Source organism: Zootoca vivipara, chromosome 1 (genome assembly GCF_963506605.1).
Source record: "Zootoca vivipara chromosome 1, rZooViv1.1, whole genome shotgun sequence".
NCBI classification, from domain to species: Eukaryota; Metazoa; Chordata; class Lepidosauria; order Squamata; family Lacertidae; genus Zootoca; species Zootoca vivipara.
Genome location: NC_083276.1, coordinates 56,152,374 through 56,180,360, shown reverse-complemented (window position 1 = coordinate 56,180,360; position 27,987 = coordinate 56,152,374). Strand labels below are relative to the sequence as shown.

Below are 27,987 nucleotides of genomic sequence, written 5' to 3'. Positions count from 1 at the left end.
AAAGACAATAAACCTTGTAGAAAGGAATGGAAATGTTTTATTGAGTATTTACAAACAAACTGTAAACAACTCAAGACATTGGTAGGATTATTGTAAAAACCTGCGGCTTCAAAAATGTTTATGAGATAGATATGAGAATAGATGAATAAAATAAAAAGTTAATTTGGAGTATGCAGGAAATGATGAAAATAAATGCAAAGAACTGCAGAAAGAGGGGGAAGAGAGTTGAAGTTTGAAATGTTAGAACGATTGTTGAATAATTGTACATTTGTACATAAAATGGAAATTATGAATAAAATTATATAAAAAAGAAAGTCACCATGTACTTTCACATATCTGATTCTCATTTCTACTTCAAATATTATAATTTTTGATACATACATTTTCTCTTCTGCTCAACTTACAAAGAAGGCATCCACTAAAATTAACCAAGAGAAAATCTATTGTAACCTAGGGGTTGCTGAGGAAAAGAGGATAGTGCAAAAGATAATTACTACTACACTTTTCAAAGAGAAAAGGCTAATGTTCTCATTTTGGCGTACTTTTATACGTAGCACTCTTTCAACACTATCTAGCTTTTCCAGAGATAGACTCTCTGTTGATTTAGTTTAAAGCTGTTTTAAAGAACTTTTCCATTTAGTGCCATGCTAGGCTTTCAAAATGCGACCTTACAATAATTTGAAAAGTTGTAAGACCTTTGCATTTTGATCATGCTATTATGATAGAGAATATGAGGCACAAGGAAAATCCTAAAGAAACATGCCAGTTGTACTGTGAAAGTAAAGGGAAAAGGAAGTCCCAGATCCTTTAATATGCACAACTGGGAATCCAGCTTGGGCATCCTTCAGGATTTTAACAAACAGCATAAAATGGTCTGTATTTAGCAACAATATTTCACTAAAACCAATAAGCACATATTGTGCAAAACGTTAAAAGTTGCTTGGGCATGAACCCTAAAACCTATTTTAGGGTTGATATTTCACTGCAATATTAGTGTCATTTTGGTAAGAGATATTGAGTTATTAAACGATCCCATTTTCTTCCTTTGGAACTGCAGTAGGATCAAGTCCATGTTGCTTCATTTGTACCGCAATATCAAAAAGGTAGTCATAACATTCACACCTAAAAGACAAAACGAAAGAAGCTGGCATCTTGCTATGTGATTTAGCACCAATTGTAGCAATATGAATTTTGTGTGTTTTTTCTTATACAACATTATCTTGGTAATGACTTTCCTCACATTAGAAACGTAATCATAAATAGCAACAAGACCAGAAGAAGTTTATATATATATATATATATATATATATATATATATATAAAATTATGCTTAGCTCCCAAGTCTGTGCTAAGATCTGCAAAACATGCGAAGGCTTTTGAAAATATTTGCAAAAGGGATCTTCACTTTTGGTAATCTGAGTGTATGAGGGCTGTCCTCATATATAAAGACACAGGTGAAGCAGAAGTGGCGATAGCTTCACCTGAAAGCAACATGTATTCTCTAGTACCCTCGGGAATGTAAAATACAGTGGTATTTGCTTGCAACAGCGGAGGGCTACCATTGTGCTTCTTCATAGTTGTACTCACATAGTTGTACTCGGTTATGAGTGATTGCCAAAAAAGAAGAACTCACATTGTCTTGGCTTTTTCCCAAGTTTCTCCCCAAACATAGACTCCATGACGCCTGACCAGCACAGCACAGGAGTCTGGGTAGTCATCCATTGCCTGAGCCATTCTTTCCTTCAGGTCCTTCTCTTCAGGTGTGTTCTCGACAATAGGAACCACTAAGGTATCATCATACCTGAAAAGATGATGAAATTGGGACACATGTTCCTTTTCAGGTTAGCATTGTGCTTCTGCTACCTGGAAAGGCTGGTCCAAAGCAATCTGGTTGGCATCCGTCTGTCTCAGGAGACAATGGAGGAGTGTGTCCCACTTTTCTGCCACAAAGCCGCCCAGGTAGTTATCAATGAATTAAAATCAGCAATGGTATACCCACAGAAGAGCAATCCTTTCTACCCAGTTCTCCTGGTTAAGCTGACTTCCTGCTGGCCATCAGTGGTACATTGCCCCTTCCATCAGTTGAAGGTGCAGGAAGACAGGAGGACCACTGCCGGGATGCCTAGCAGCAGCAGTCGCCAGTGGAAAACCGGATGCAGGGTGTTCTGGAGGTGGGGATTGACTGAGTTGGTCCCACGTCTGCTGGATCCCAAGCCAGTGTCACTGTTGTCATGCAACAGCATTAAGCCTGAGCTGGGTCATAATACGATCCCCCCACCTTCTGCTCCACCAGCTGCGTGCAGCAGAGCTCTGGATGCTTAGTGCCTACTCTGTAAAGGCTCCCCAGTTTATGTGTGTACTGGATTGCAGCCTAAATCATGTAACACAATGACAACGCCAGCACCATGTTACCATGGTATTAGGAAGAGTTTGATCTAAAGCAGGCATCCCCAAACTTCGGCCCTCCAGATGTTTTGGACTACAATTCCCATATTCCCCGACCACTGGTCCTGTTAGCTAGGGATCATGGGAGTTGTAGGCCAAAACATCTGGAGGGCCGCAATTTGGGGATGCCTGATCTAAAGCATAGAAGTGAATGAAAGAGGAACTAAATCATCAAAGAGACAGTGAACATCACAGCTTGTTTGTACTAAGGACTTTTTGAAACAAACATTCATTTGAAAACATCTCCCTATCTACGTTTCCATTTCTTCATCATGCCATTGGCACTCAGAAAATGGTAGTGTTTGGGTGCAGAGTACCAATGGGCACGACCAACCACATGACTTAAGGCAGCAACCGTGCACCACACACTTATCTAGGAACAAGTCCCACTGACGCTTATTTCTGAGGAGAAATGCATAGGATTGCATTGCAAGTGTCAACAATTTCAAAGACGTCGAAACTCTTCTTAACTTTGGCTAGACTCTATCAATTGTTCTGTGTTTTGCATTTAGTTGTCTTAAGCATTTACCAGCAGCAACTCTGGTAACTTCACTCTGCTGTGACAAACAGCACAATATTATTAATCTCCTGTTATTAATCACCAGCATATGGTAGGTGATGCTACACTTTTGGAACAGGTTAAAGTCTGCTTATGCCACTGGTCATCCTAGAACACTAGTGAAGTCAATTCCAGAAGTTAATTGTGTAAAGAACACACCACTTAGCAGTTTTGTTGGGTGCTCCTGAGTTCTTTCATTTTGAAGGGAGTGAGGAGAGAAAAATATCATGTGAATTCCAAGAATTGATGTTTTGTTCCCTAGCGTAATTGTTTGCTTAGAAGTCTTAGCAGATCATTCGTATTGTTCTATAATATTCTGAGAATCTCAACTGTGAGCAAGATGGAGCCTGTCTCTCCCAGGAATTTGCTCTATGAATACTAAAGTGGGATTAAGATAACCTGGCATTGTTTAAATCAAGTTAATTAAAACTGGCAGGGTACTAGCTATACACTGTTGGAACCATGACAGAAATAATAAATTAAACATGCCACAATTTATATGCTTGAACTTTGTTGTTCTAAAATAAGATATGACTCTAAGTCTATCTCGCTCTTATATGTAAAGATGATTGGGCATCTCTCACTCGCAGAAGTATCATGATTGTTAGGATACTTCCACGTGATCTAAAAAGGTTAAATACAGTACATGTAAGTTCAATCCATCTTGATTACCAGAAAAACTCTGGAAAGGAAGTATTTGCATGTGCCCTCCATAAAATGGGGGGGGGGGGCATTAGCAGTGAAAACCAAAGTAGCATAGTTGGCCCCCCTCTGCATTATACATTTAAAGCAGTATCAAACTACTTTAAACTGTTTGGGCTTCCCCCGCAAAGAATCTTGGGAACTGTAGTCTGCAATATGGGGTTTATGGTGCAAAGAGTTGTTAGGAGGCCTCTATTCCCCTCACAGTGCTCCAATTCCCAGAGCAGTTTAACAATCAATCTCTTTTCCCATGGGACTCTGGGAATTGTATCACTTTCAGGGGAACTGCAGTCCCCAAAATTACTTGGGTGAAGCCATGACTGTTTAAAGTGGTATAATACTGCTTTAAATGTACAGTGCCGATGGGGCCTTACAGTTCAACTGTAACCACGTCCACTCAGAAAAAAGTCTGATTGAATTCAATGGGGCTTACTCCCAGGGAAGTACGATTAGGACTGCAGGCGTACTTATTAATCAGAAGGTCCCAGTTTGAAACTTCCCTCTACCATGTATGCGCTAGATGGCCTTAAAGCAAGCCAATCTAATGCTACGTCCCCCCAAATCTGCAGTATGGGAGTAATAATGTTTACTTCCCTTACAATGTTGTTGTAAGAGGTACAACTAAATAATTATAGTTACAGTGTCAAAATGATCAAGCTACTGAACTAAGATGTTTCATAAACTAGCTACAAAGCTAGAATTTGGTATACAAAATGACACAAGAGACCCTAGTTACTAGGAGATAATTTTACACTAATGTGCAAGAAATGTGCTAAGTAGTTGGAAATGCAACGACGATAGGAATTTGGATTTGAAACAATATCTACCACCCCACTTTACCCAATTCTTCCAAGGATAACACTAACAGCAACCTGGGATCTCAGAGATTCTGTGGAATTATTAGATAGCTCTACACCAGGGGTCAACAAAGTTCTTGTGGCTTGGGCCAGTACACGGTCCCGTAGATGCCACGGTGGGCTGGAGTCCGCACACACCCATGCGCAAACGTTATCTCCGACTCCTTCTAGTTGCCTTCAGTGCCGGGGGAGGCAAGCAAGACGTGGCGGCGGGGAAAGACCTTCCCCCGCCGCCGCGTCTTGCCGCGGAAAGCCGGCACTGAACGCAACTTCGGAGGTCTCCAAAGTTGCCTTCAGTGCCGGGGGAGGCAGGCAAGAGAGGGCGGCAGGAGAAGGTCTTCCCCCGCCGCCACTTCTCGCCGGCATGGGGCTTGGCAGCGGTGGGGGGAAGGCGCAGGATCGTTCCTTCGCCTTTCCCCCACCCCGCCCGACAGAGTCGGATCCAACGAAACTTCTGAAGCTTCATCCGATCCGGCTCTGTTGTTGGCAGCAGCGGTGCTTGCTCTCTTGGCTTGGGGAAGCGCCTGCCTGCCTTCCCCAAGCCAAGAGAACAAGCACCGTCGCCACCACCAGTTCCCCCCGGAGCCCATAGGAACGCATTAATTGACTTTTAATGCATTCCTATGGGAAACGGTGCCTCACTAGACAAAATTTTCGTAGGACAAATTGAGTCCTGGAACGAATTAATTTCGTCTAGCGAGGCACCACTGTATAGGATATTTTCTGGAAAATTACCAGCAGAAATTCTTTTTTTAAAAAGTGAAGTATTTGCACATTGCACATAAAAACAGATTATCTGAAATATGAATTAAGAGAGATTGTTCTGAAATCAGGGTAAACTATGACACGAGCCTGAAAACTTATCAAGGGGAAATTACCTGAAATAGCCTCCTGCTGTGCATTTCTTGATCCCTTTTATCATCTCCTGATGAGTAATTTTAAACTCTCTTCCAGGATAGAGAAGTGTGGCCATTACAGCAGCTTTGGAGTGAGTATGGATTACTGCTCCTGCTCCTATGAAAGGGAAAACTTCTATGTTTTATTTTTAATGAAAAACATGACTCATACATCACTCTTCAATCGCAGCTCCTTTTTTCCTTGATATGTTCCTGGTATATAAACTTATGACCTACGCTAAATATTTTTGGTAATACGGACAAGGGAAATTAAAAGACAAAACAACTCACTTCTTTAAATCAACAGAAAGCATGGCAGACTGCACTCTGTAATCCTCAGAGAAAATGTATGGGTTGCTTCAGTTTCACCAGCTCAATGCAGCCAGCTTCTTACGCACCACAAAACAATGAAGGGGGCATTTGTACATTTTCCTATATGCTTTCTCTGTAGTATTTTATCAAGAGATCAGCAAAACTTTTTTTTTAAAAACCCTCATTTGTAGCCGAGAGCTCAAGAGAATGTGCCATATATTCCAACACTGGCATTGAATATTGGGAAAACGGAAGTGTGTGTGTCAAAATGAGAGTAGTGTCAAATATTCAACAGGGTGTGTGGTGCTCCTGTCAATTTGTCCACATTGCTCCAAGCTTGTCATCACCCAGTTCTGCTCCTGTCCCCTCCAGGTAAGTTGCAGGGATACCGGAAGGGTGGCTTCACCCCACTACAATCTTTCTTAATAAAACTGTGTCTACCTTTTCCCCATTTCCAATACTAATTACTAATAATAGCCAGCGGTGGAGGAAGCCGCTCGGGCACCTGGGGCGGGCCAAGCCGCTCATAGGGGCGGGGCGCACCACAGGGCCTCCGGAGTCTGCCTGCTTCCTCCCACTCAGCTGCCCTACAGCTGGGGGGGGGAGGGAGGCAGTGGGTGGACTGTTTGGGCTGTGTGGAGCCTGCGCGCACCCAAGCCACTGCATCTTTCCCAGGAGAGACACATGGCTCGGGCGCACTGCAGGCCCCGCGGTGAGTGCAGCCCGGCATTTTGTCACCCTCCTCAGTGTATGATACCCGGGGCGGCCCACACCCACCGCACCCCTCCCTCCGCCTGATAGTAGCATGCAGGTACCAGCTAAGTAGCACAGGTGGGAAATGGAGGCAATATTCACAGTTTCTAGTCATTTGTATTCCTCGGGGAACAAACTTAAAAGGAAGCAAATAATAATCTGGAAAATTATCTCTCTCTACTTGGACTGCAGCCACACTCTCCACCTGAGGGTGTATTAATTACATTCGACACACACACATCCCCAGAAGGCATACATTCTCAGAATAAAAATGCAAACCCCCCATCAAGACTGAAATACCCCAAACTGCTGCCTCTCTTTTCTCTTTCTCTAAGATTTTGTTTTGATTTAACAAAGAACCAGTCCTTTGAGTTTAACCTTTGAACTGGTCCTCCACCCATTCCAAAGGTGCCAAGCAACAATTTGAGCAGATTCTGATTTACTGGATCTCTTGTTAATCGTGCTAGACATATTTTCAGGATTATACAGTCGTACCTTGGTTTTCAAACAGCTTAGTTCCCAAGAGTTTTCGCTCCTGAATGTTGCAAACCCGGAAGTGACTGTTCCGGCTTGCGAACTATTTTTGGAAGCCGAGCGTCCAACGGGCGTTCCGCGGCTTCTGATTGACTGCAGGAGCTTCCTGCAGCCAATCAGAAGCCGTGGTTTGGTTTTCGAACGTTTTGGAAGCCGAACGGACCTCCGGAACAGATTCCATTCGACTTCCAAGGTATGACTGTAGTCTAGTGCTAAGGATAAGGACTAGAGTCCCACAGTCAAAATTTGTCTTATTTTGAACTGAGCTAGAAAATTAAGCCTTCATCTCCCTGCATTCATTCCTACCAAGAGCACCCAGACCCCTGTCCACAGACACAGAATAAAACCTTTCTCCAAAACCTTCCTGCTTCTTTGCCTCCTCCTTCCCCAGCCTAAGTGGCAGACAGGTTCACTGATTTTGAACATTCTGCTACTCCTTTCCAAGTGCTCCTCCTCCTCCTCGCTTTTAATGTCTTGCCACTGCTAATATGGCAGCAGCACACCTCATTCTGACGAAGAGAAGTGGTATTTTCTCAGAGCAAGGCATTGCGGGACAGGTGGCCCTGGAGAATGCCTGAGCTGCCTCTATTCTGGGATGGCTGGGAATTATGTAAGAGAGGGTGTCTACTAACACTCCTCCCCTCAAAAAAAACAGTGGGAAAGCATTCTCTGAAGCCACCTCTCCCAGGATGCATCTCCGTCTTCCTCAGAATGAGGCAGAGAGGAGGGGAGGATAAGCTGCCAACACATGAGCAGCAGCAAAACATTGAAAGTAAGGGGAAGGGCCAAGAGGCACTCATTCACTGGCCCACTGCTAGCTGAGGCAACTGGGCAGCTCCGATTCTGCCACTTATGATTTCCCCCTCAGCAGACTAGTAAATCAGCCATACTCTGTGCACATACAGAGAGGCTGAATTATATAATAATAATAATAATAATAATAATAATAATAATAATAATAATAAATACCCCGCCCATCTGGCTGGATTTCCTCAGCCACTCTGGGTGGCTCCCAACAGAATATATTAAAAAGCGACAAAACATCAAACATTAAAAACTTCCCTAAACAAGGCTGCCTTCAGATGTCTTCTAAAAGTCAGATAGCTGTTTATTTCATTGACATCTGATGGGAGGGCGTTCCACAGGGTGGGCACCACTACTGAAAAGGCCCTCTGCCTGGTTCCCTGTAACCTCACTTCTCGCGGGGAGGGAACTGCCAGAAGGCCCATATTAAAAATGTGGTAATTGTTAACCCAAAAAAAGAGAGACTCCATTGGGGTACATATTTGTGGTTGCCAAATGAAGCTTCTGTGAATCATTCCTTTTCAAAAAGCCATCAAGAGAACTTGTTATAAGGAGGTATACACACACACTCACACAGTAAATGAAATCAATCCATCAGTAAAAGAAAGATCAAACTGCAAGAAGATCAAACCTATCCATTCTGAAGGAAATCAGCCCTGAGTGCTCCCTGGAAGGACAGATCGTGAAGCTGAGGCTCCAATACTTTGGCCACCTCATGAGAAGAGAAGAATCCTTGGAAAAGACCCTGATGTTGGGAAAGATTGAGGGCACTAGGAGAAGGGGGCGACAGAGGACAAGATGGTTGGACAGTGTTCTCGAAGCTACGAACATGAGTTTGACCAAACTGCGGGAGGCAGTGCAAGACAGGAGTGCCTGGCGTGCTATGGTCCATGGGGTCACGAAGAGTCGGACACGACTAAACGACTAAACAACAACAACAAAAGAAAGATGTTTTAGCTGTCATAGCAATTACTGCAAGAATTGCATTGTACTGTAGTAAAGGCATGTTCCAATTATGCTGCAGTTTCAATGAAGAAATCTCCATTTTATAAGCAGAATACACTCGTGTTTACGAAGTGCTAACTTTTCAATAGCGCTGCTTGCTGCCTACCTCTCATGGTGTAAGCATTCATGAAGAGAGGTGTGCACTGGCTCTTCTTTAGCTTCTTGTGTGGTGGGGGACCACTGATGTCCCGTTCTTCAATGTCACACACAAACATATCTTCAGGCTATAATGAAAGCATTTGGAGACACAGAGTTGGAGTATTTATGCACACCTACATTTCAACAAACTAAATTATAACGGGTTCAAAGATCAGAGAAAGATCTGCTTAAAGTGCATTGAGAGCTGAAAAACCACTGCACCTTTTTTGTGTCTCTGCTTTCTGTTATGATTTTGTTTGATGCTTGGTTTTGCATTTTAATAAAACAAGAAAGAGAAAACCCACTGGAGAAACTAGTTCTTGATAAAATACATTCAATATAATTAGATTCTGAGGGGGGTGCAGAAATGTGAGTGCACAGTGAGTTGTTAAGGCATAGTGGAAGTGACCAGTTCCCTGTCCAGGATCAAACTTGGGGGGGGGGGAGAAAACCAATTTATCCACTGTGGAGCAAAAGTTGGTTGATCCTTGTGTTCTTGGAATCCTCTTCCCCCCCCCCCAATAACCCTGGAGCAGTTTCACAAATGTTTTTAAAGCATCTTCCATTGAAAAATAAAGTGAAAGTGCCCTTATAAAGTTTTGTGCTTTGTTGGGGGGCGGAGAGAGAGTGTGTTAGGCAGATGACTGAGATCAGCATTTGACTCGTAGTTAAATACCGTATTGACCTGAAAATAAGCTGCATTTTCCCCCAAATTTTGACCATGAAAAGTTAAAGTGCGGCTTAAATTCGTGACCTTACAAAAATTGCCTTTTAGGATTTGGCTGCTGAAACAGACATATGGTAAAACGGAACAAACAAAAATATTTTATTGCCGATTTGCGAGCTTGAGATTGTTGTGCAATTAATTCTAGTGTCATTCATTGCTTTCCCCATATTTTACAGGGCAGTATTGATTTTTTATTTGCATTTACGGTGCTATGATCAGGTGTATAAACCACTTGCGGGTCTTGTCTAGTACATGTAAGATTTTCGTCTACACTTGCCATTTACAGGTGTGAGTGCCTGCGGAATTTTAAGGGAGCGGCTTATATCTGGGCCAATACGGTATATTCTTTGAGTGCATTGTGAAGCCAGTCTTGCTTCACAGAAGGAAGTTATATTTGTGCATACCCTAGCACAGAATGGCTGGCAAGGCCGGAATGGCAGCACAAACCTGTCCTCCTGGCCTGACCAGTGCCACTGCTGTCTACTGGGGGGCAGGAGGGCCAGGCAGTGGAGAAGATGCTTCTGTGAAGCTGCATGAGCAGAACCAAGGCACCATTTCCACCAGTGTATCCGCACAGCACCTCTCTCTCTCTGCCACATCACCTCTCCCCTTCTTAGCAAACTGCAGTAGTGCTGGTGCCAAGTCAGGCACATGATGCTGCCTTTCCTGAGAGGGCTGGGCGATGGGCTTCGCGGGTTGGTAAATGCTTCTCTCCATGAGGGAGCCTTCCCAGACCCGCTGAAAGAGGCGGTTATTAAACCGCTTCTTAAAAAACCATCTTTAGATCCGGCCAATATGGCCAACTATCGCCCAGTCTCAAATCTTCCATTCTTGGGCAAGGTGATTGAGCGAGTGGTTGCGGAACAACTCCAGGCACGCCTGGAAGAAGCGGACCATTTGGATCCCTTCCAGTCAGGATTCAGGCCTCATCATGGGACTGAAACTGCCTTGGTCGCACTGGTCGATGATCTGCGGCGGGCTAGGGACAAAGGTAAGAGCTGTTTCCTTGTTCTGCTGGATCTCTCAGCGGCTTTTGACACCATCGACCATAACATCCTTCTGGACCGTCTAGAGGGCTTGGGAGCTGGGGGCACTGTCATGCAGTGGTTCCGCTCCTTCCTCCTGGGCCATGTTCAGAAAGTGGTGGTGGGGGATGAGTGTTCAGACCCCTGGGCTCTCACTTGTGGGGTGCCTCAGGGTTCTGTCCTCTCCCCCATGCTTTTTAACATCTATATGCAGCCGCTGGGAGAGATCATCAGGGGGTTTGGGCTGGGTGTCCATCAGTATGCTGATGATACCCAGCTCTACCTCTCTTTTAAATCAGAACCAGTGAAGGCGGTGAAGGTCCTGTGTGAGTGCTTGGAGGCGGTTGGAGGATGGATGGCGGCTAACAGATTGAGATTGAATCCTGACAAGACAGAAGTACTGTTTGTGGGGGACAGGAGGCAGGCGGGTGTGGAGGACTCTCTGGTCCTGAATGGGGTAACTGTGCCCCTGAAAGACCAGGTGCGCAGCCTGGGAGTCATTTTAGACTCACAGCTGTCCATGGAGGCACAGGTCAACTCCGTGTCCAGGGCAGCTGTTTATCAGCTCCATCTGGTACGCAGGCTGAGTCCCTACCTGCCCACTGACTGTCTCTCCAGAGTGGTGCATGCTCTAGTTATCTCTCGCTTGGACTACTGCAATGCGCTCTACGTGGGGCTACCTTTGAAGGTGACCCGGAAACTACAACTAATCCAGAATGCGGCAGCTAGACTGGTGACTGGGAGCGGCCGCCGAGATCACATAACACCGGTTCTAAAAGACCTACATTGGCTCCCAGTACGTTTCCGAGCACAATTCAAAGTGTTGGTGTTGACCTTTAAAGCCCTAAACGGCCTCGGTCCGGTATACCTGAAGGAGCGTCTCCACCCCCATCGTTCTGCCCGGACACTGAGGTCCAGCTCCGAGGGCCTTCTGGCGGTTCCCTCATTACGAGAAGCCAAGTTACAGGGAACCAGGCAGAGGGCCTTCTCGGTAGTGGCACCCACCCTGTGGAATGCCCTCCCACTAGAGGTCAAAGAGAACAATTACCAGACCTTTAGAAGGCATCTCAAGGCAGCCCTGTTTAGGGAAGCTTTTAATGTTCGATGGATTTCTGTATTTTAGAATTTCTGTTTTTTTGGAAGCCGCCCAGAGTGGCTGGGGGAACCCGGCCAGATGGGCGGGGTATAAATAATAAATTATTATTATTATTATTATTATTATTATTATTATTATTATTTGTAGCTGTTCACTTTCTGGTAAATAGCTAATTTACAATAATGTTAAGAAAACTGTATGACCAGTACTATATAGATATATAGAAATGCACTTTGCTCGTAAATTATATATATATATATATATATATATATATATATATATATATATATAATGTAGAAGTGCACTTTGTTCGTAATTACGACACCACAATCTCAGCATACTCATTGGTTTTCGAAACTCTCTCTTTCAAAGGATTAGAGACAAACAAATGAAAGCTGAGACCAAGAGCCTCTGGAGTCCATCTTTTGATTCTGGCACATGTACAAACAATCGCAGAAAAGACACAGAGCCCTGGTCAAATATTTACAGAGCAATCCTATATGCACATTTGTTCAGAAGTGAATTCCATTGCATTCAATGGGCTTGCACCCAGGGGAGTATAGGATTACAGCCTTCATCTGAAAATATACCTTAATATTTACTTCAATAACTTTGCAGCAGAAACAGCCTATGATTTAATCTGCACTCCTACATCCATTTACCTGGGAGGAGTGCCACTGAGCTCACTGGGGCCAACCTTTCAGTCGATAAGTATAGAATTGCACCTAAGTTTTATTTTACCGATACATTCTTGGGGCACCTAAGAGAATTCAATCTAGTAACTTTTTTAAAGAAACAACACTGTATTGGTCATGCTTTCTGTTAATCACAACACAATATTCACGGATTGCGTTTCTATGCCAATAGGACACAAAGATTTCCTTTAAAATCCAAATTTTCATTATGGTATACAACAGGTTGCGATCCACCATCCAGTATCAAAAACTGGCAGTGATCTACCACACTCTCTCATTGTCATTTTCCAACTTAAACATATTTAGCTGGGACAACCCAGCCAGATGATGAAGATAAAAATAATAACAGAGCAAATTAGAAAATGAAGCTTTTGAGCTTTCTTCCTACTAATAAATGTGTGTTTAAATATGTCTGTGGCTGCAATTCTATACATATTTACCAGGGTGTAACTCAGCCAGACTTCCTTCTGAGTAAGCATGGATGGGATAAATCTTCGGATTAGTTTTCAAGGAAGATTATTAGAGGTAGAAATGCTAGCTGTACCTACCTGAATTCTTTCTTTTTGGACACCAGAGGGAGCAATATATATCTCATTGCTAGAGGGGGAAATCAGAGACGTTTAGCTGTAGGCACAAAGTAGCATGAAGCATATGGCTTCATTTATCAACAACAGAACGTACAGCAATTCCTCCCATCACAACATGATCTGGATCTGACAGCAGCGCTTAAGCTACTGCCACAAGCTTAGCTAGCCCTAGAACGCCCGACATTATTATAGCTTAGAGGTGTTATTGCTTGCAGTTGCCCTTAAAGCTCTTCATAGCTGTGATTATGCAGTGCACGTTATAAGGCAAAGAAATCCCTTTCAATTTGCAGGGGGGGAAACATCTATACTGCTGTAGGAATGCCACACTGTCAAGTTAACTGAGGCTGCAATTCTAAGGAAGCCGAAGTAGAAGAAAATCCTTCTGAAGCCAAGGGGCTTGATACTCAAATAAAGGGGTTTAGGACTAAAAGGTGAAACATAAGCTGCATGCTTTGTTCTTTCTTACTAGTTGTTCGTATTTTACTGTGTTTAGCACATGCCACTATTAGAGAGGAGGAGTGGGATTGTAAATGCATAATGTATATATGTTGCACAAATCTGTTTGTGGGCAAAAGAGAAAGTGAGGAAATGTCTGCACGAAGAACCGTTGTTTTTAATAATATGGGAGTAATACAGAGCTCTGTAGCTCTTACTTGGATTTCTGCAGAGCAGAGACACCTAGTGGTTAATTGGCCAGGTTATGCACAGCTGATATTTGAAGACATAGGTACCATTAGTCATTGAATGTTAAAGGGAGGTGGGTGGGTGCACATTTATGAAGAAGATTCCATTTGATCACTCAGCTGGCAAGGATTTGCAGTCAAACTAAAAAGTACACTATATATCTGTTGGGAATTCAGTGGTACCTCCGGTTGTGAACGGGATCTGTTCCAGAGGTCCGGCTGGATCCCGAGGTTTTCGCAACCTCACTGTTATACGCAGTGGACAGGAATGAGCCGAGCTTCAGGTGAGGCAAAGGATATGCCACTCTGCACCTCCCTGGACCCTCTTGGGATTGCCCTGCATGCCAACCTCTTCCCTAGGGCATTTACACATTTGCAATAAAATTAAGCAAGGATAATTCTAAAATGTCAGCATTTGAAACTGACATTGCACTATGTTTATGGGAATGCTGCCCTGGCCTTAAGAATAATTTAGCCTTTATTAAGTGGTGAAGTTATTCTTTATTACTATGTAAAAAAGCATCAATGGGATTTATTTCTGCATCATGTGCTTTTGTTTTGAGAGATGTTACTTTATGGTTTTCACTACAACAGGCCTTCTGCTTCCTCTGTCTCCAGGCCCGATATGAATACAAGTGGTGCTCTCCCATTTATTCCTCCAAAATTCTTTCTATAACCCAAGCCACTGACTTCGGTCATCCTGCTGTCCAATTCTAGCCTGTTTTCTAAAACCTCTCTTGCTCTTCAGGGGTATTGGAGTCTCACTTCTGTTGCCATTGCTACTTCCACTTTTGTTTATCATCTAGATTCACCTTCTTCTCCAAGCATGCACTGCTTATCTAATACTGGCTATACAGGAAGAGGGAAATGGCAATTATCATTGGAAAACTCTTTTTTGGAACAGCTCGAGATCCACCTGCTTGAATCCAAATGTGACCCCAAGGCTAGAAATTGGCAGCCCATGTGGCAAAACCCTTCACAGTGCAACTAATTTGTCTTTATACAGACACACATACAGTATATTTTTAGGGCAACAGAGTGCAAGTTTTTCCGTTTCCCACCACTAAGTGGAGCTAGGTATCCACAAATGCAAATATGCAGAGCAACTCTGAAATAAGCCAAACATTTCATGTACATGTTTCTTTACAAAATCTATTTAGAGTACTGCACCTGCACTAAATCATTCCCTTTATGTTCTGCTGTCAGCTGGAGAAAATTATTTATATTCTGCTCAGAGAGTCTGAGGACTTACTTGCTGAAGATATACAAGAATGACAGCTTTCTTATCCGGGGCCCATAAAAGGTTGCTGTATTGCACATAAGTATCGGGTAGCCTTCTTTGACAATGGTATCAGGCCACTCTAATGAAGTTCCAATTGTCTACTTCTTTTCAACATCTATCATGTTTTCACTTTCCCTCCACTTATGCTGACCTGTGCCTAAGTGGGTATTAGTTTAAAACAACTACTAAACACTCACCCATGCTTCATGCTGATTCCACCACCAGTCCCTGTAACCCATCCTAAGTGATAAAACTGGCGGCAGAGCTCTGGGATCAAATTCCTTGGATGCACATTCTCCTATGGAGGAAACAAAAAGAAAAGACACATTTTAAAATGGTTTATTTGCTTTTAAAATGAAAGCTGCAATATTTATCTGATTCATTGATTAAAATGTGATTCCAGCTGATCAGGAAATCACCCCCCCCCCTTGAGAAATACACTTAGAAATACTGCTATTTTGAACAGATTTCTGCCCTTCTCTCTGTGTCAAGGGGGATTGCTTCTTCCTGCTGTAACACATGAATCTCTAAAAGCAAAGAGTAAGCTTTTTCTTCAGCATTATGGTTTGTTTATATGCAAATTTGATTAATCAAAACTTGCACAATAAATTCACTGAGATTTCTTTAAGTGGGTGGCAGCTGTTATATACAGTAAAGTCCATATAGCATGGGTGACTAAATTATCTATCTCACATTTAAGATTTTGCTAAGCTAGAACTCCCATCAGCTCCAGCGACAATCCCATGGATGATGGGAATTGTAGTTCAGCAGCATCAAGAGCAGGGGTCAGCAAACTTTTTCAGCAGGGGGCTGGTCCACTGTCCCTCAGACCTTGGGGGGGGGCGGACTATATTTTGAAAAAAATAAATAAATGAACGTATTCCTATGCTGCATAAATAACCCAGAGATGCATTTTAAATAAAAGCATACATTCTACTCATGTAAAAACACGCTGATTCCTGGACCGTCTGTGGGCCGGATTTAGAAGGCGATTGGGCCAGATCCGGCCCCCGGGCCTTAGTTTGCCTACCCATGATCAAGAGGGTAAAAGGTTCCCACACATGTGCTCTATCCTTTTGGTCAGTGGTAGACAACATGGTGACCTCCAGATGTTGAACTACAATTCCCAACAGCCCAAGGCAGCATAGTCAATAGTCAAGGAAGATAGCACTTGGGAGTTTAGCAATTTCTGGAGGACCACAGATGAGCCATCTCTGCAACCAAGTAAGCCTGCAATTTCCGTGGGGAATCGTGCCTAAAGCCAAAATTGTGTATAGTCAGAACACACTGGGTTCAATGGTGGGTGGGAATGCCCAAGTCATTTTCCCCAGGACTTTGCCCCCTTTCCATTTTGTTTCTTAACCGCCATGCACATAGGTTGCTGGCTTACTGTATATCATTTTACTTTGTGCAGAAGTGTCCCCTACCCTTCCACACTATCCATATAAACTGTGCACTAGGACTATGAATGAATCAGGCCACACATAAGCCATAAACATTGTGGCACAAGCATCCAGGAGTCCACTGTGATTTCTGTGCAGATCTGGGATAATCCTGTCCCATGATTCTAGGAGGGACTTGACCCCAGTTGTTATTTTTCTAAATAGCACAATTCTCACCGTTTGCAGCTATGGAGGGTGGGGTACATGCTTTTAGATACTTGGTTGTGGTTGACCAACAGACTTTTCAGGTCCAGTCCAATGCAAAATCTGCCCAGCAGTGAAAAGGGCTGCACAAAAAGCATTTGTTCTCGTGCACATGTTGAATGAAGAACAGTGTTCCTTCTGGTTTCCTTGCACAGCACTGCATGACACCTTTAGATGCTATGGGTACCCGTGGGTTCAGTACCCATCTCTGCAATGGTTTCAAGTAAAAGCATGAAGGTTTCCTGTATCTGTGATACATTGTGCACAAGGCTATCCCAGTAGCTATCCAATGACTTTTATGCACAGCTTTAAAACATCTGCTTCTAATATAGCTTCCAAAGACGCACAGTCGACTGTGCTTCTTTTTAAAAATATTTCTCTCAAATGAGACTCTATATATTTTCTTAAAGGATGAGCAACTACAAGATTCCCAAAATATTTACATTTAAATTGAAGGGAAAAATAAATTACATTTCTGAAACTCGTTCAGCTTGATAACCGGTCATCAGTAACAGACATTGAAAGATAACTTTCAAATGGAGTTTCATGAAATTACTATTAACAACTGCAATTTGTCATTCTTCATTTACCACATTTTAGCAGATGCCAAGCAAACACTCCAGGGCACCTTCACAGTTGATGTAAACCAGAGTATCTGTCCTGAATGCAATGCAAGGTTTACACCAGTTAACGTTGCAAATCATTACTAATCTCAAATCTGCTATGAAATCAAAGTCCTTTGAAACCTTTCATATTATTATTATTGTATGTTAGTCTAACTATTATACACACTATTTGGTGCAAAGAAAAATGATATACATTTGCATAAGCTGAATGTAAGTTTCATCTCAGTAGAACATCTTCTAGTATGAGCTTCAACTTATGGTATGTATCAACATAATGACAAACATTTGCAAAAGGATTCACCAAGGATTTACAGAATTACTGTTAAGCCAACATGACGAAAGTACAGTATATTGATGGCAGGGTGGGGGAGATTGCCACTTTTCTCTAACATTTCAAATGAAGTTGAATCATTTATCAGACACGAACTTGAAATTGTTGTTTTTAAAATACAGATAAATCTGGTATGTATTCCAAAATGTGCAATAGGTTGTTAGTGAAGGCAGGTCCACACAGTCATGTTTATCATGAGCCAGGCTGACTGTGTGAAAAGCAGTTTGAGGCCCCCTCCCCACTGTGCACCCACAATTGCCTTCATACACACACCTGTGTGAAGGTCTTCTCCATTTCTGTTGCCTCCAACTCAACCATTTCACCCTCCTGTTCTGGCAATCCTATATTCATATTCTCCAAAATCTGTGTCCTCTTTAATTCCACTTCCCATTTCATCCTTCTCTGGTCGACTTTCATTCACCATTTCATCGATCCTAGCTCTGATCTCTTTTAACTGCTCATCAAACAATTGCTAAAGGATGCCAACAGTCAATGGAACGCCCAACAGCGTATTTGCCATACTGAATGTTCTTGTTAACAATTCAGTCTCCATCTTATGATCTTCAATCTCCCGTCTCAAATTTAAGATCTTCATAGCATTATCTCTTATCAGAACACATTCCTTTCCAACAAAGCCAATATGAAGTAGCAAAATTACTTTCGATTTCAAGGCAACACTTTCAATGGGAAAATAGAGAATAAAAAATTCTTAGCAGTCAGAACTCCCTTTATCATTTAAAACTTTTTTGGTTCAAGCAATTAGAACATGTTCCCCACCCTTGCTTGCAGCCCTTTAATGAGCAATGCTTCTTAAAGCCAGAAAGTAGCTCACACACCAAATGTAAATCTCAGCCAGAAGACAGAGAAATCTTTCTCAGTTGTAAATTTTAACAGTCTCAGAGATGTTTAGAAAAGGGCAGACTTGCTATGGCCTTCAGGGCTCTTGTGTGGCTTTTTAGGAAAGATGTTGATTCCTCCGCTCTAAGTTGCTCACCCCCACCCAGATTCCCAGGTGCTGACAACTTCTTGGTCTCCTGGCATAGAAAAAGGCTTTTTCAGAGCATCAGAGGTTATTACCCTGTTCACTCTTATCTCCAGAGTGAATTTTGATAGCCAAGATTTATGTCCTGGCTATCATCAATCACCGGGTAATTATCTCAGGTAGTATTAGGCATTACCAACAGAATATGTTCAGCCTGCCATGTTCATCCCCTGAAAATGCTCCGTTTCTCATAACACTGGAACCCAGTTGTTGTTGTTGTTGTTGTTGTTGTTTAGTCGTTTAGTCGTGTCCGACTCTTCGTGACCCCATGGACCATAGCACGCCAGGCACTCCTGTCTTGCACTGCCTCCCGCAGTTTGGTCAAACTCATGTTCGTAGCTTCGAGAACACTGTCCAACCATCTTGTCCTCTGTCGTCCCCTTCTCCTAGTGCCCTCAATCTTTCCCAACATCAGGGTCTTTTCCAAGGATTCTTCTCTTCTCATGAGGTGGCCAAAGTATTGGAGCCTCAGCTTCACGATCTGTCCTTCCAGGGAGCACTCAGGGCTGATTTCCTTAAGAATGGATAGGTTTGATCTTCTTGCAGTCCATGGGACTCTCAAGAGTCTCCTCCAGCACCATAATTCAAAAGCATCAATTCTTCGGCGATCAGCCTTCTTTATGGTCCAGCTCTCACTTCCATACATCACTACTGGGAAAACCATAGCTTTAACTATACGGACCTTTGTCGGCAAAGTGATGTCTCTGCTTTTTAAGATGCTGTCTAGGTTTGTCATTGCTTTTCTCCCAAGAAGCAGGCGTCTTTTAATTTAATTTCTGGAACCCAGAGCCATCCAATTAAGCTGAATGGTGGAAGATTCAGGACAGACAAAAGAAATTACTTATTCACACATTTGCTCCTGTGAGGGACAGGGGATATCGCGAAGTCCCTCCCCTCCTGAGTTCAAGCCCATCCCCGAGCACAGGGGAAAGCAGAGGGAGCTCCGATTCCAGTGAGGAAGCAGGAAGTCGTGTCCGAGGCTCAGGCAAGGTAGCGGAGCCAGGGTCCCAGGTGGGACAGGAAGGGGCAAATAAGGGGGGAGACCCATCCCCCCAACTCCGGAATTACGGAGAAAGAGGAGGGGAAAGAGGATGGGTCTTCCAAGGCTTTTGTGTTGGGGAAAGACGCGCCAAAAGCCATTCGGAGGTTCTGCAACGTAATGACCCCATCGTTCCGTGTAAATAGCAATGACTTCAGCACTGTAAATACGCAGCACCAATAAAAGAATAAAATGCAGAGCTGCGTAGCGTCGTTACTCTGAAGTAGCCTACTCCGGCCACTGTGACAGCAACCTCCGAATCTTTTTTTGGGCTACTTTGGAGTTGCCGGGATGAGTGTGTCAGAGGCGGAGAAATGGCGGCAGATCGCGGAGAAAGCCCAGCAAGACCTGCAGCAGCTGGCGCAGCAGGCGCAGGGGGAATTAAAGGCAGCTAAAGAAGAAACCAAGAAGGTCCAGGACGACCGGCTACAACTTGCGGAACAGGTGAGAGCGCTTCAGGAAAGAGAGCAGCAATTAAGGGCGGTGACGGTAGACCTCCAAAACAAGCTGGATGCAGAGAAAAACAAGGCGGGAGGGGCCCCCCAAGTCCAAGTGCTGCCAGGAAGGAGAGCCGGGACCCTAGTAAGCAAGTTCAATGGAGACCCGAGGGAATATCATGGCTTTGAGACTGAAATCGTGTATGCTCTTGAGCTGCACCATGATGACTTCCCTGATGATGAGCACAGGGTAGCGTTTATTGTGGAGCACCTTACCGGGGCAGCCAGGGAGTGGCTAAGACCGTTAATCGCAACAAGGAATCCTTGCATGAAGAATGTCAAACTATTTCTAGAAGGTTTGAAAACGATGTATTCGTCCGATAGTCATATGGACCAGACTAAGGAGGAACTTCATAATTTACGCCAAGGAAAAATGACAGTTCGCGAATATTGGGCGAAATTCACCATGCTGGTGCACAGACTGGGGTGGGAACGAGAGTCAGGCCCAATGCAAGCGGCGTTCTACTTGGGTTTGCATGAGGAGGTGAAAGATGAGCTCTCGAGAGGTCCAAAGCACAGTAATATGGATCAGCTGAGCAAAGCGGCTCTGGCGGTGGGGGTGAGACAGGAATCCCGGTGGAGCGACAAGCAAGCAACGCGCGCAAAGCGGGCTTGGTTCCCACGGTCGCAGGAGAAGCCACTCCCCCAACAACCCTTTCAAGCCACGCCTGGGGCCAGCCAGGACCAGGAACCCATGCAGATTGATAGCGCGCGCGCGCGGGCTTTTCAAACCCCAGCGGCGCCAAGACGCAAGGAGGGAAGGGGCGGGAATTGCTTTCTCTGCAACTCCCCCCAGCATCTCGTCAGAGACTGCCCACATCGCAGGGAGTGGCAAGGAAAGGCGGGAACGGTTATGCCCTCCCCCACTGACGCAGCACCACAGCAGGGAAACGGGAAAGCCTGGCTGCAGGAGACAAGGGGCAGCAGCCAGGCACAGTCAGCAGACAACAGCCCCAGCCCGCCCACCCGCACAGAGAGGAGCAGAACCAGCCCACCCCTCCCAGAGCAGGAGTGGTTCTAGAAGTGACGCTAACGCTCCCAAATGGCTATCCCCTGACGGTCCTCGCCCTAATTGACAGTTGTGCCTCAGCCAACTTCTTCTCGAGAAACTTTGCAGAAGAGCACCAGATCCAGCTTCTGCAGCTGGATTTTCCTCTGCACGTGGCCACCATTGACGGCAGAGAATCACTCATCAAACCCCCCCCCCCATGAGAATGACGGTGGGAAGGCACTCAGAGACACTGGCATTCAACGTCACCACCATCTCAGACCCCCCCCCATCGTCTTGGGCATGAGCTGGCTGGCGCGCCACGACCCCTCCATCAGTTGGCACCAGAGATGCATCACGTTTGGATCGGACTTTTGTCTGGAACATTGCATGCAGCACCAACCAGGGGAGGGGCCTCCGATAGCCACGGTGGCCACCATGCACGTCAAAGGGGGTGAGGCGATACCTAAGCCGTACTGGGACCTGCAGGAGGTTTTCAGCGAAGCGGAGTCCGACCACCTACCCCCGCACAGGCCTTTTGACTGCCAGATCAACCTGGTGCCAGGGGCAACTATACCCCCAGCCAAGCTGTACGCCATGTCAGACCAGGAACTGGAGGATCTGCGCGCTTTCATCGACAAGAACCTCAAGCGGGGGTTCATCAGAGAAAGCAAGGCAGCAGGGGGCAGCCCGGTCTTCTGGGTGGACAAGAAAGACATGCAACAGCGCCGTCTTGTGGTGGATTTTAGACGGCTGAATTCAGTGACAGAGCCAGTGGCTTTCCCCATGCCCAGAGTGGATGATCTCCTGACAGCGGCACACAGGGGCAAGATTTTCACCAAGCTAGACCTGAGGGGGGCGTACAACTTGATCAGGATCCGGGAAGGCGATGAATGGAAAACCACGATGTTCACGCCTCTGGGCTCTTTTGAATATCTGGTGATGCCCTTCGGGTTGCAAGGGGGCTCAGCATGCTTCCAGGCCTTCATGCACCACGTCCTGGGGTCCCTCCTTTTCAAGAACTGCTTGGTCTTCCTAGATGACATCCTTATCTATTCCAATGACCCAGTGCAGCAGTACCTCAGATGCTACGTCAGCCAGAGGCAAACAGACTGGGTGGATCGCCTGCCACTGGCAGAATTTGCCTACAATAATGCAGTGCACGTCTCCACAGGGGTGTCGCCCTTTAAGGCCAATTATGGGCGGGACCTCAGATCTTTCCCAGAGAGGGAGGGGGAGGAGGAGGAGGAGGGCCCGCAGGCTGAGGATTGGGCAGAGGAACTGGAGACGGTGCACCAGCAGCTCAGAGAACACTTGGAGAGAGCCAAGGAAGCGTACAAGAAGGGGGCAGATCGCCACAGGCGACAAGGGGAGGTCATCAGGGTGGGGGACAAGGTTTGGTTGTCCTCGGAGGGCCTTCCCATCAGAGGGAGGTGCAAAAACCTGGCGCCCAGAAGGTTGGGCCCCTTCACGGTCACGCAACAGGTCAACCCGGTGGCCTTCAGACTGGCACTGCCAGAGGACATGAGGGTGCACCCAGTGTTTCATAGATCGCTGCTGTCACCGTACAGGGAAAGCAGCAGGCTCCGAGGCAGCGAACAAACCCCCGAGGGAGGGGGGGAGTGGGGAGGCAGGGAGCAACTCAATGAGGCCACGGCCATCCTGGATTCACGGAGGGGGGTGGGGGGCCTGGAGTACCTCATGGCATGGGAGGATGCTCCACCGTCCCAGAATGAATGGGTCCCAGCCACTCAGATACAGGAGGAATTCTTGGTGGAAGAATTTCACGCCCTCTTTCCCCATAGACCCAAGCCCGGGCACATGGAAAGGGAGGGGGAGGAGGAGGAAGCACGGGAGAGCAGTTCACCATGGCGCTGGGAAGCAGAGTTTGAGGAACCAGAAGACGAGATATGGGTGTCGCCGAGATCCACCCAGTCAGAGGAAGAAGCAGATTGGCAGCACATTTTTACCCCCACTAGCTCGGACGCCACGGACTTTTTGGGATTCCAGTCCTCCCAGGCGGAAGGGGGGGGCTCGCAGGACTGGGAGGAGGTGTTCACACCAACGGGCTCGGAAAGTACTGAGTTCTTAGGCTTCGAGTCGTCACCGACACCTGGGGGGGACTTGGGGAGGGGAGAAGGAGAGCTTGGGAGGGGGGTGGATGTGAGGGACAGGGGATATCGCGAAGTCCCTCCCCTCCTGAGTTCAAGCCCATCCCAGAGCACAGGGGAAAGCAGAGGGAGCTCCGATTCCAGTGAGGAAGCAGGAAGTCGTGTCCGAGGCTCAGGCAAGGTAGCGGAGCCAGGGTCCCAGGTGGGACAGGAAGGGGCAAATAAGGGGGGGAGACCCATCCCCCCAACTCCGGAATTACGGAGAAAGAGGAGGGGAAAGAGGATGGGTCTTCCAAGGCTTTTGTGTTGGGGAAAGACGCGCCAAAAGCCATTCGGAGGTTCTGCAACGTAATGACCCCATCGTTCCGTGTAAATAGCAATGACTTCAGCACTGTAAATACGCAGCACCAATAAAAGAATAAAATGCAGAGCTGCGTAGCGTCGTTACTCTGAAGTAGCCTGCTCCGGCCACTGTGACAGCTCCTATAAGAGGTATTGATGGCGACTAACTTGGGTGGATTTTTTTATAAAAAACAACAACAACAGTATGGCTATTAAAGGCTACTAGCAATGATGGCAATGTTCTGTCTTAACTTGGAGGCAGTATGCCTCTGCATACCAGTTGCTGGGGAAAACCATTGGAAAGAGCCCTGTTGCACTCAGGTTCTGTTTACAGACTTCCCATAGATATTTGGCCATTGCACGAACAGGATGCTGGACTAGATGGGTCTTTGATTTTCAACTTAATAATAGGGAAGTGAGTTCAATACTGACTGGCATAAATCAACTGAATGCCACGTTTCTGAAAATATGGTCTCAGATGGAAGGAGTGTACGGTAGCTCAGTGAGCTTTAAACATGAGAAACATCACCTATGGAAGTGAAACATCACCTATGGAAGTGAACCAACAAATATTATGGAATGTGTTAGCTTAAAAGTTGGCAAGTATTTTTCTTTGTCCATCGGACACTCACCCAATTTCAATTCTACGATTTCCATTTAATATAATGGTGTGAAGAACGGTCATATTCCTTTTCTAAAAATAGCAACCATAAAACCTTTAATTAGTCAGTTTTGTACAAAATGTATCAAAATAATTCACATGATATATAATTTTGCTGTTTTATTTTTGGAAAGAGATGAATTACATCTTAATTATAGAGAAGAACTTATAAACTAATATAGTCAGAGCTTCTGCAATTTTCAAAATTCCAAAATAGAATTTGAGCTCTTCACATTTCAGTTCCTTTGTTACAATAATTAGAAGCATTAATAAACTGAGGAAGCAACAATAGATGAGGCAGCTGTGCTGATAACCTTAGTAATTTACGTGCACAAAATGATACATATGTAAGAAGTAGTGTTAGACAACTCTCCCCCACAACATGATTTGCAATCATCCTTTAAAACTAGATTAATTAAACAGCTAGTTTTCCAGGGGAATTGAGAGTGGCAATATCATGTTTGAAGGACCCTGGTGATGCCTGGCACCCTCCAGTGTCTCCCCACTGCCACTGCTCCCCTGCTTGCCTGGATACTTGCTGGCTTGCTCTTTAGCCATCTATTCTCTCTTCTGAGGGTAGGATATAGACCAGGGGTTGGCAAGGCTTACAGGGCATGGGCCAGATCATTCCTGCGAAGATCTTCCATGGGCCGGACTGGTGCAGCGTGACGCCGGAAATTGCTTCCACACATGCCTAGATGCCAAAAATCGTGCCTGCGCAGAAGCAATTTCCGGTGCCGCAGACATGCACAGATGCTAGTTCTGGCATCTGGGCATGCAAAGAAGTGATTTCCAGAGCCGCAGAAGAGAGTCCCCGCTGCGCGCTGGTTTAGTGCAGGATGCGGGGACTCGTTGAGCAGGCGACTCCGTTCGGGGGCAGCTCGTGGGCTGGTTAATCAGCCTCTGTAGGCTGCTTCCGGCCCATGGGGACCCCCGATACAGACAGTAACAGCCTGGACTGCTGATTTGGAACTGGAGACCAAAGGAAGTGGAGCAGGAAGTATGCTTCCCACTTCCTGTCAATACCATTTGCAAAATGGGCAGCAGGTAGCCTTAATCAGAAGAACGAAGGAGACTTTCTAGCCTTTTGGGTCTAAGTATAAAATTTGGGGTGGGCACTAATGCTATCAGCTTGGGGGCTACCCATAAGGTAGCAGGAATCAGAGAATAGGAATAAATGTTGAGATATAGTGGAGTATCCCAAGGATTGATATTGGGACCTGTGCTTCTTAACAGGTTCATAAACATTTTAGAATTGGGAGTGAGCAGTGAGATTCCCTGTTGTCTTTGTCCATGGAGTTTTCTTGGCAGGGATACTAACTGGTTCAAAATTGGGAAAGGAGTACGACAAGGCTGTATATTGTCTCCCTGCTGATTTACATATGCAGAATTCATCATGCGAAAGGCTGGACTGGATGAATCCCAAGCCGGAATTAAGATTGCCAGAAGAAATATCAACAACCTCAGATATGCTGATGACACAACCTTGATGGCAGAAAGTGAGGAGGAATTAAAGAACCTTTCAATGAGGGTGAAAGAGGAGAGTGCAAAATATGGTCTGAAGCTCAACATCAAAAAAACTAAGATCATGGCCACTGGTCCCATCACCTCCTGGCAAATAGAAGGGGAAGAAATGGAGGCAGTGAGAGATTTTACTTTCTTGGGTTCCATGGTCACTGCAGATGGTGACAGCAGTCACGAAATTAAAAGACGCCTGCTTCTTGGGAGAAAAGGCAGCATCTTTGGTGGTTGGGCTCCCAGGCAGAGCTGCACTGAAATGACAGATCTCACACTCTCTCTTGTTGATTTCACCAAACCAATGGGTCCTTCCACTGATTATGAAAGTGGTACAACGTTTATTTCTTTACACATTGAAATTACTCATGCTGTTGCTGGCTAGGCAGAAGCGCTCACATGCTGTCAAAGTTCTGACCACTCTGGTTCTTAAATATAAAGCTAGAAGAAGATTATTGCAGCTCAATTCTATGCTGACTTCAGCTCAACTCTCTCAAATAGTACTCAAAACACTATTCAAAATAAAAATGAACAAGAAAATTAGTAAGTATTTACAAATAAAAGTATTAAAGCTCATGAAGCTGTACACTTACAATTTGTAATACAGCTAGATACATATGTGTAAATATACTTATCAAGAGCATTAACTGAATGTAAGCCTAATTTCCAGTAGCTACCCAAATGTTGTAATCCAAAAGCCATTCCGCCCCAGAATAAGAAGCAAGGTAAACAATAGCTGTATGGGGATTAGTAGGCACTTCAAAAATAAACTTTAATATAGGTATTGTATTCATCTTTGATGTAGGCACATTTGCCAAGTAAGCTCCACCCAATTTTAAAATGCGTTATAAAGGCGCATAGGGAAAACAAGATCTTAACTTTAATAATTAGGCAGTGTTGACTTGCCACAAGCCACCTAGTAAAGCTTCATAGCCAAGAAGAAATTAGATCCTGGATAAGAGTTGACTCCAGAAGGTGACAATATCACTTTTTTTTTTTTTACCCCGTAGTGAATCAAGATTGAATCCCTGTCCCATCCATGCCAGCATTCTCAATTTGCACAGAATCCAGGATGTCGAATTAGGGAATTCTCGTTTTCATGCTCTATTCCTCTGGGTCAGGCATAGGCAAACTTGGCCCTCCAGATGTTTTGGGACTACAACTCCCATCATCCCTAGCTAACAGGACCAGTGGTCAGGGATGATGGGAGTTGTAGTCCCAAAACATCTGGAGGGCCAAGTTTGCCTATGCCTGCTCTGGGTTACAGTATTGGTCTTCATCTGGTGGCTGGGACCCACTACCAAGTCACAGCCTGTTCAAGGGTCGGGGCAGGTCCAACAGCAGCATTACTACAAATATATAGGAAAAGAGAGAGGATGGGGGAGGTCTTCAAATGCATGTTTGGATGAAAGCTGTGTCTAAGTCTGAAAAAAGTAGGAGACTGCTGCTCTAGGTGAAAGGCGGGGTTTTGGTGGTGCTTTTATCAGTGCTGGCATACATTTAAAAAATTACAGTCTGATTCCTGTCACTGGTAAAAACTGAAGGCACAGTTGGATCCTACAGTTCCTTGCATTTGCTGGTTATCAGCTACTCCTGATTTCTGCCCCAGCCTCTTTAAACAGCTATGATAGCCAGACGAGGTGAAGCCTCCCTCTCCATTTTCTCCTTTCCTTGCTTATATGGCTTGTGTCGATATGCACAGTACTATTAATAATAACAGCAATCGTTGCATCACGCTTCCCAGCCTGTAAATGAAAACTTTTCATCTGCTGAATTTTAGGTTTTCCCCAAACCTAATGGGGACCATGGCAGTTTAGCCTTGCTCCAGCGGGCGATCTTCCCTGCCCAACCTGGGACCCCCGGCGACTGAACCTGTTCCCTCCCCTCGCACCACGAGCCTCCTCTCTTCTGCGTGAGGGGAGAGGGAAAGAGAAAGAGAAAGAGAAAGAGAGGCTGGAGCTCCTCGGCTTTGCTCTTTACCTCGGCTTTCGCCAGGCCCTTCCTGTAAGGACAGCCACAGTCACCTCGCTGCTGCTGCTGCTTCTCAGCCATCTCGCTGCACGCGAGGAAGAGCGAAGGCCCCGCGCAG

The 27,987-nt window shown here is 45.2% G+C and overlaps 1 protein-coding gene across 1 annotated transcript; it reads right to left on the bottom strand.

Annotated features, from left to right (window-relative positions):
* Nucleotides 1-4: 4 nt before the first annotated feature.
* On the bottom strand, nt 5-27,967 carry APIP (APAF1 interacting protein). Its single transcript, XM_035116452.2, has 7 exons — nt 27,879-27,967; nt 15,298-15,398; nt 13,097-13,145; nt 8,974-9,091; nt 5,442-5,577; nt 1,634-1,801; nt 5-1,122 (listed from the first exon to the last, which is right to left on the bottom strand). Exons 1-7 carry the CDS (start codon nt 27,948-27,950, stop codon nt 1,023-1,025), a joined length of 744 nt encoding a protein of 247 aa, XP_034972343.1. The 5' UTR covers nt 27,951-27,967; the 3' UTR covers nt 5-1,022.
* Nucleotides 27,968-27,987: the final 20 nt, after the last annotated feature.

Coding starts and splice junctions, on each gene's coding strand:
- APIP (XM_035116452.2), bottom strand. CDS start 27,950: ATGGCTGAGAAGCAGCAGCAGCAGCGAGGTGACTGTGGCTGTCCTTAC. Junction 9,092..13,096: donor TCCAAAAAGAAAGAATTCAG/GTAGGTACAGCT, acceptor CTTTCATTATAG/CCTGAAGATATGTTTGTGTG. Junction 5,578..8,973: donor GAATGCTTACACCATGAGAG/GTAGGCAGCAAG, acceptor TCCCTTTCATAG/GAGCAGGAGCAGTAATCCAT.